The 8,983-nt window shown below is 47.1% G+C and overlaps 1 protein-coding gene and 1 pseudogene across 8 annotated transcripts in view; one reads left to right on the top strand and one right to left on the bottom strand.

The window, feature by feature from the left end:
- Positions 1 to 1,567: 1,567 nt before the first annotated feature.
- Positions 1,568 to 2,242, bottom strand: LOC147119440 (uncharacterized; annotated as a pseudogene).
- A 1,527-nt stretch (positions 2,243 to 3,769) lies between these two features.
- Positions 3,770 to 8,983, top strand: part of LOC147119438 (uncharacterized) — a 32,480-nt gene continuing 27,266 nt past the window's right edge. For 3 of the 8 annotated variants that reach the window (XM_085985027.1, XM_085985029.1, XM_085985031.1), the window contains exon 1: positions 3,770 to 4,371. In XM_085985027.1, the coding sequence (XP_085841153.1) occupies positions 3,785 to 4,371 (587 nt within the window). In that variant the 5' untranslated portion in view covers positions 3,770 to 3,784. Of the gene's footprint in view, positions 4,614 to 8,983 lie in introns of those variants that run through there. The other 5 variants (XM_085985028.1, XM_085985030.1, XM_085985034.1 and 2 more) reach the window with 4 other exon arrangements.

Here is an 8,983-nt window from a genome sequence, read left to right as displayed (position 1 = left end):
GTAGTATTCAAGATGTGGTCTCACCAAATCCCTGTACAACTGCAGCAAGACATCCTTGTTCCTGTACTCAAATGCTCTCGCTACAAAGGCCAACATACCATTTGCCTTCTTAACCGCCTGCTGCACCTGCATGCTTACCTTCAGCGACTGGTGCACAAGGACGCCCAGGTCTCGTTGCACTTCCCATTCTCCCAATCTATTGCCGTTCAGATAATAATCTGCCTTCTTGTTTTTGACACCAAAGTGGATAACCTCGCATTTATCCACGTTATATTGCATCTGCCATGCTTCTGCCCAATCACCCAACCTGTCCAAATCATCCTGGAGTTTCTCGGCATCCTCCTCACAGCACACACGCCCACCCAGCTTTGTGTCGTATGCAAACTTGGAGATATTACATCTAGTTCCCTCGTCCAGATCATTAATACATATTGTGAATAGCTGGGGTCCAAGGACCAATCCCTGCGGTACCCCTCTAGTCACTGCCTGCCATTTGGAAAAAGAGCCGTTTATTCCAACTCTTTGCTTTCTGTCTGCCAACCAGTTCTCTATCCAAGTCAATACCTTGCCCCCAATCCCATGTGCCTTAACTTTACACGCTAATCTCTTATGCAGGACCTTATCGAAAGCCTTTTGAAAGTCCAAATACTCCACATCCACTGATTCTCCTTTATCTATTTTACCAGTTACATCCTCAAAAAATTGCAGTAGATTAGTCAAGCAGGATTTAACTTTTGTAAATCCATGTTGACTTTGTCCGATCCTGTCACTGTTTTCCAAGTGCTCTGCTATTACATCTTTTATAATGGACTCTAGCATTTTCCCCACTAACGATGTCAGGCTTACCGGTCTGTAATTTCCCTTTTCTCTCTACCACCTTTTTTGAATAGTGGGGTAACATTAGCTACCCACCAATCCATGGATACTGTTGCAGAGTCTATCGAATTTTGGAAGATGACCAGCAATGCTCTACTATTTCTAGGGCCACTTCCTTAAGTACCCTAGGATGCAGATTATCAGGCCCTGGGGATTTATCGGCCTTCAATCCCAGCAATTTCTCTAACACCATTTCCCTACAAATACTGATTTCTATCAGTTCCTCCCTTTCATTAGACCCTATGTTCCCTGACATCTCTGGGAGGTTATTTGTGTCCTCCTTTGTGAAGACAGAACCAAAGTATGTATTTAATTGGTCTGCCATTTCTTTGTTCCCCATTATAAATTCCCCTGATTCTGACTGCAAGGGACCTACGCTTGACTTCACCAATCTTTTTCTCTTCACATATCTATAAAAGCTTATAGAGATGTGAAGTAAAATGTCTAATTTTATTGTAAACAAATTTCTGATGAGAGTCCCTGAATTAAGGGGAAAGATCACAGACAGTGGTTCTTAAAGGGACACTGCAGCCTGGAGAAGTCAATCAGCTATATATCCAGAATATTAAACTCCAGCCCAGTTATAGGGTTATTAACATCAGCAGAAACAAACTGCAACTGTCAGAATAAATATGGTTCAGTCCTGGATGTGATTAACAGCAGCAAGAACAGCAGAATCCAACCCCTGCAGTCACATGTGAACTCGCTGGTGTGTCAGCAAGTGAGATGACTGAGTGAATCCTTTCCCACACACGGAGCAGGTGAACGGCCGCTCCCCAGTGTGAACTCGCTGGTGTCTCAGCAGGTTTGATCATTTAGTGAATCCCTTCCCACACAAAGAGCATGTGAACGGCCTCTCCCCAGTGTTAACTCGCTGGTGTGTCAGCAGGTTGTATGATTTAGTAAATCTCTTCCCACACAAAGAGCAGGTGAATGGACCCTCCCTAGTGTGAACTCGCTGGTGTGTCAGCAGGTTGTATGATTTAGTGAATCTCTTCCCACACATACAGCAAGTGAATGGCCTCTCCCCAGTGTGAGTGCATTGGTGTACAATGAGATTGGATGACAGCTTGAATCTCTTCCCACAGTGAGAGCAACTGAATGGTTTATCATCAGTGTGAACTCGCTGGTGTTGAATGAGTTCCTCAGAGCTTTTAAAACAGTTCGCACAGTTGGAGCATTTAAAAGGTCTCTCGTCAGTGTGAACTCGCTGGTGTTTCAGCAGGTGAGATGAATGAGTGAATCCCTTCCCACACTCAGAGCAGGTGAACGGCCTCTGCCCAGTGTGACTGCGCCGATGAGTTTCCAGCTGGGAAGTGAAATTGAATCCCTTCCCACAGTCCTCACATTTCCACGGTTTCTCCATGGTGCGGGTGTCCTTGTGTCTCTCCAGGTTGGATGATCAGTTGAAGCCTCGTCCACACACAGAACACGTGTACGGTTTCTCCCCGCTGTCAATGGTGCGATGTTTTTTCAGGCTGTGTAACTGGTAAAAGCTCTTTCCACAGTCAGTGCACTGGAACACTCTCACTTGGGTGTGTGTGTCTCGGTGCTTTTCCAGTCACACTGATGTTTGAAATCTTTTCCCACAGACAGAACAAACATTTCTCCTTCCACATTCAGAGGCCGATGATATTCAGGTCCTGGTATCTCCGGATTCGCTCTGCAAAAGGGCCCTGTGGGAAGGGATTCAATTACCCGTCTGAGCTGGAAACTCATCGGTCCTTCTTTATCTGGAAATCAAATGACTATTTTACAATTGTACCAGCAGTTAACAGGCTCCTGTGGACTTCTCTGTCTGCTATTTTAATGCAGACTTTAACCAATTTATTTTAAATGGGTTTATGTTAAATGGATTAATGCCTGCCTTAAAATGGTAGACTCAGGACTGCCAATAAAAGAAAAAAAATGAACTCCGGCGGGACGCTGTGGTAAACCACTGTTATCGTTCACAACCGTTCACTATTGTTACACTGTTGTTATCACTGTTTACACTGTTGTTATCACTACACAAGGTTACCTCTTGCCACGCACGCTGTTATACCTGGGCTGACCTCAGCTGACTCCGCCCATGGCTCCGCCTGCTTGCCCAGGTATAAAGGTGATTGCTTGGCCAGTATTCTTCCTTGCTGGAACCGATCACCCACGAGGGTGGGCTTTGTTATTTAGCCAATAAAAACCTATAGTTACTATCTTAACTCGTCGCTTTTCATGGAATGAATTGATAGGTATATCAGGGACGCAGGCTGCTCACACCCCAACTGCGGCCCCATTATTAAAACACTCAACATTATCTGCTTCACACACACCCAGGGTGGGCCTCAGGCCCCGAACAAGAGCCTCCGGGCCGGGTGTTTGCCCTGAGCGGGGCGGCAGCTGCGGGGCTTTCTCCCGGTGACAGGCCCAGGATAACGACCGCCATCTTGGGAGGCTCAGGGGGCAGCAGGGTGCATGCGTGGCCCCCTTGGCCAGGAACCAGGAGGAGAGAATCTTGTCAATTTCTATCCTGGACTCACAGTGATGGCTTTTGTAAACTCCTTTTACAGGCTGTGAGAAGGGCAGCATTTACACACCGCAAACTCTGGCCAAAATCACATCGAGATCTGACAGATTCACTCCATTCATCAGGACTGAATATCATCGGCCTTTGAATGTGGAAGGAGAAATGTTTGTCTGTTCTGTCTGTGGGAAAAGATTTCAAACATCAGTGTGACTGTAAAAGCACCGAGACACACACACCCGAGTGAGAGTGTTCCAGTGCACTGACTGTGGAAAGAGCTTTAACCAGTTACACAGCCTGAAAAAACATTGCACCTTTCACAGCAGGGAGAAACCGTACACGTATTCTGTGTGTGGATGAGTCTTCAACTGATCGTCCAACCTGGAGAGACACAAGGACACCCGCACCATGGAGGAACCGTGGAAATGTGGGGACTGTGGGAAGGGATTCAGTTCCCCATCACAGCTAGAAGCTCATCGATGCAGTCACACTGGGGAGAGGCCATTCACCTGCTCCGTGTGCGGGATGGGATTCACTCTGTTGTCCAGCCTCCAGTTACACCAGCGAGTTCACACTGACGAGAGACCTTTTAAATGCTCTGACTGTGGGAACTGCTTTAAACTCTCTGCAGATCTAATTACGCATCAGCTTGTTCACACCGACGAGAGACCATTCAGTTGTACTCACTGCGAGAAGAGCTTCAGGCAATCATCTCACCTTATTCAACACCAGCGAGTTCACACTGGGGAGAGGCCCTTTACCTGTTCTGTATGTGGGAAGGGATTCACTTCTGCATCCAATCTCCAGACACACCAGCGAGTTCACACTGGGGAGAGGATATTCACCTGCCCCGTGTGTGGGAAGGGATTTATTCAGTCTTCCAACCTGCTGAGACACCAGCGAGTTCACACTGGGGAGAGGCCATTCGCCTGCTCCGTGTGTGGGAAGGGATTCAGTCGATCATCTCACCTACTGAGACACCAGCAAGTTCACAAGTGACTGCAGGGGGTTCGATTCTGCCATTAATCACATCCTTTGTTTGTTTGTACTGATGTTAATAACTCCTTTAACTGGGCTGGAGTTTAAGTTTCTGGATATCTGTCAAGCCAGTTTTGGTGTAAACACACACTGTTGTGTTCTTTATTTCTGTAAGACAAGAGGAGACTAATTGATGTCCTGTTACCGACTGTTCCATTTTGGGGCCTTTTCTCCTTTCTAATTATAGTTTAGTTCAGTTCTCATACTTTCAGTTACTCTCATGGACAACTCCCAGCTCCCCATACCTTCCAGAGTGCCTCTCCTAGCCTTGGTATCCAAGGAAAGTCTCAGTAACACGGCCGGAATCACTGAACACAAAACCCAGTCTGTTAATCACTTTAGCAACTGGACTTAGCGTGAGCCCCACAGCATAGAATCATAGAAAGTTACAGCATGGAAGGAGGCCATTTTGGCCCATCGTGTCTGCACCGGCCAACAAAGAGCTATCCAGCCTAATCCCACTTCCCAGCTCTTGGTCCGTAGCCCCGCAGGTTAGAGTGGTTCGGGTTTCTGCCTCTATCACCCTTTCAGGCAGTGAGTTCCAGACCCCCACAACCCTCTGGGTGAAGAAATTTCCCCTCAAATCCCCTCTAAACCTTCCACCAATTACTTTAAATCTGTACCCCCTGGTTTTTGACCCCTCTGCTAAGGGAAATAGGTCCTTTCTATCCACTTTATCTCGGCCCCTCATAATTTTATACATCTCAATAAGTTCTCCCTTCAGCCTCCTCTGTTCCAAGGAAAACAGACCCAGCCTATCCAGTCTTTCCTCATAGCCAAGATTCTCTACTCCCGGCAACATCCTTGTAAATCTCCTCTGTACCCTCTCTAGTGCAATCACATCTTTCCTGTAATGTGGTGAACAGAACTGCATGCAGTACTCCAGCCGAGGCCTAACTAGTGTTTTATACAGTTGAAGCATAACCCCCCTGCTCTTAGAAACATAGAAACATAGAAACATAGAAGATAGGAGCAGGAGTAGGCCATTCGGCCCTTCGAGCCTGCTCTGCCATTCAATGAGATCATGGCTGATCATCCAATTTCAGTACCCTGTCCCTGCCTTCTCCCCATATCCCTTGATCCCTTTACCCTTAAGAAATATATCCAACACTTTCTTGAATATATTTAATGAACTGGCCTCCACCGCCCTCTGTAGCAGAGAATTCCACAGGTTCACCACTCTCTGGGTGAAGAAATTCCTCCTCATTTCATTCCTAAATGGCTTACCCCTTATCCTTAGACTATGACCCCTGATTCTGGACTCCCTGGCCATCATAAACATCCTTCCTGCATCTAGTCTGTCCAGGCCTGACAGAATTTTATAGGTTTCAATGGGATCCCCTCTCAATCTTCTAAACTCCAGTGTTAGAATCCCCATGTACAGTCCCAGGGTCAGAATCCCCATGTACAGTCCCTGGGTTAGAATCCCCATGTACAGTCCCAGGGTTAGAATCCCATGTGCAGTCCCAGGGTTAGAATCCCCATGTACAATCCCAGGGTTGGAATCCCCATGTACAATCCCAGGGTTGGAATCCCCATGTACAGTCCCAGGGTTAGAATCCCCATGTACAGTCCCAGGGTTAGAATACCCATGTACAGTCCCAGGGTTAGAATCCCCATCTACAATCCCAGGGTTGGAATCTCCATGTACAGTCCCAGGGTTAGAATCCCCATCTACAATCCCAGGGTTGGAATCCCCATGTACAGTCCCAGGGTTAGAATGCCCATGTACAATCCCAGGGTTGGAATCCCCATGTACAGTCCCAGGGTTAGAATCCACATGTACAGTCCCAGGGTTAGAATCCCCATGTACAGTCCCAGGGTCGGAATCCCCATGTACAGTCCCAGGGTTGGAATCCCCACACAGTCCCAGGGTTAGAATCCCCATGTACAGTCCCAGCATTGGAATCCCCATGTTCAGTCCCAGGGATGGAATCCCCAAGTACAGTCCCAGGATTAGAATCCCCATGTACAGTCCCAGGGTCGGAATCCCCATGTACAGTCCCAGGGTTGGAATCCCCACACAGTCCCAGGGTTAGAATCCCCATGTACAATCCCAGGGTTGGAATCCCCATGTTCAGTCCCAGGGATGGAATCCCCAAGTACAGTCCCAGGATTAGAATCCCCATGTACAGTCCAAGGAAAGAAACCCCATGTACAGTCCCAGGGTTAGAATCCCCATGTACAGTTCCAGGGTTGGAATTCCCATGTTCAGTCCCAGGGATGGAATCCCCAAGTACAGACCCAGGATTAGAATCCCTATGTACCGTCCCAGGATTAGAATCCCCATGTACAGTCCAGGGAAAGAAACCCCATGTACAGTCCCAGGGTTAGAATCCCCATGTACAGTCCCAGGGTTAGAATCCCCATGTACAGTCCCAGGGTTAGAATCCCCAAGTACAGTCACAGGATTAGAATCCCCATGTACAGTCCCAGCATTAGAATCCCCATATGCAGTCCCAGGGTTAGAATCCCCATGTACAGCCCCAGGGTTAGAATCCCCATGTACAGTCACAGGGTTAGAATCTCCAAGTACAGTCCCAGGATTAGAATCCCCATGTACAGTCCCAGGGTTAGAATCCCCATGTACAGTCGCAGGGTTAGAATCCCCATGTACAGTCCCAGGGTTCGAACCCCCATGTACAGTCCCAGGGTTAGAATCCCCATGTACAGTCCCAGGGTCAGAATCCCCATGTACAGTCCCTGGGTTAGAATCCCCATGTACAGTCCCAGGGTTAGAATCCCCATGTACAGTCCCAGGGTTAGAATCCCCATGTACAGTCCCAGGGTTAGAATCCCCATGTACAGTCCCAGGGTTAGAATCCCCATGTACAGTCCCAGGGTTAGAATCCCCATGTACAGTCCCAGGGTTAGAATCCCCATGTACAGTCCCAGGGTTAGATTCCCCATGTACATTCCCAGGGTTGGAACCCGGCACCCGGAAGTGGAATTTCAGCCTCAGTGTTACAAGTTTCATCGGTTACAGTCTGGAGAGAGGAATTATTCAATCTGACCGAGAGCTGTGTGATTGGTTCAATCTTTATATCATTGATGGGCCCTTTTAAATTTCAGTGGTCAGGTTTTCAAATTCCCATAAACTCTAATCCTGGATATAAAAGAGGGGAGAGCTGTGTTTTAATCAAAGAGTCTCCTTGGAGAATCTCTGTGTGAAGGACCTGGTTAGAATGAAACTGCTGAAAGAGAAAAAAATCAGCTATAAATTTCCAATGAGCAGTTTTTGACCAATATCGACTCCCACATTGATGGGGAATTCCAGAATAAAGCAGGAACCGTTCAGGATTTGAAAGGTATTAACAAAGGATTCGAGGGGCTCTTACTGTTGGAATCTTTCATTATTTTGTCCACTCGAGGAGTCGGATAACAGGCCTCCTCCTGTGAACATAGAGCTGGATTATTGGGCCGTGACATGTTTATTTGTTCGTATTTTGTTAAATACATTCTCTGAGTGGATTTAAATTTAAAACCAGGTTCTGAGGCGTGATGCTCTATTCACACATTGAAGGTGAGGGAGATGCTGTGGGGCACACACTAAGTCCAGTAGCTGGCAGTGATTAACAGACTGGGTTTGTGTTTAGTGATCCTGGGCGTGTTGCCGATACCTTCCCTGGATACCAAGGCTAGGAGAGGCACTCTGGAATGTATGGGAAGCTGGGACTTGTCCATGAAAGTAACCGAAGGTATGAGAACTGAAATAATCTAGAGTAAGAAAGGTGAAAAGGCCCAAATATGGAGCAGTCGGTAACAGGACATCAATTAGTCTCCTCTTATCTTGGAGACGTCAAGGACTCGACACAATGTGTTTGAAACAAAGCTGATTTAATTGACATATATATAGAATCATAGAATGGTTACAGCACAGAAGGAGGCCATTCGGCCCATCGAGCCCGTGCCTGCTCTCTGCATGACCACTTCAGCTAGTCCCACTCCGCCACCCTTTCCCCGCAGCCCTGCAATTCTTTTTCCTTCAGGTACTTATCCAATTCCCTTTTGAAAGCTGTGATTGAATCTGCCTCCACCACCCTTTCAGGCAGTGCATTCCAGATCCTAACCACTCGCTGCGTAAAAAAGTTTTTCCTCATGTCGCCTTTGGTTCTTCTGCCAATCATCTTAAATCTGTGTCCTCTGGTTCTCGACCCTTCTGCCAATGGGAACAGTTTCTCTCTATCTACTCTGTCCAGAACCCTCATGATTTTGAACACCTCTATCAAATCTCCTCTCAACCTTCTCTGCTCTAAGGAAAACAACTCCAGCTTCTCCAGTCTATCCATTAACTGAAGTTCCTCATCCCTGGAATCATTCTCGTAAATCTTTCCTGCACTCTCTCTAGGGCCTTCACATCCTTCATAAAGTGCGGTGCCCAGAATTGGACACAATACTCCAGTTGAGGCCGAACCAGATTTTTCTATAAAGGTTCATCATAACTTCCTTGCTTTTGGACTCTATGCCTCTATTTATAAAGCCCAGGATCCTGTTTGCTTTTTTAACCACTTTCTCAACCTGCCCTGCCACCTTCAACGATTTGTGCACACATACCCCCAGGTCTCTCTG

This window comes from Somniosus microcephalus, chromosome 4, assembly GCF_052327205.1.
Source record: "Somniosus microcephalus isolate GS21.2 chromosome 4, FLI_Smic_1.0, whole genome shotgun sequence".
Taxonomy (NCBI): Eukaryota; Metazoa; Chordata; class Chondrichthyes; order Squaliformes; family Somniosidae; genus Somniosus; species Somniosus microcephalus.
Note: the sequence above shows the minus strand (reverse complement) of the source record. Positions and strands in the feature narration are given on the sequence as shown.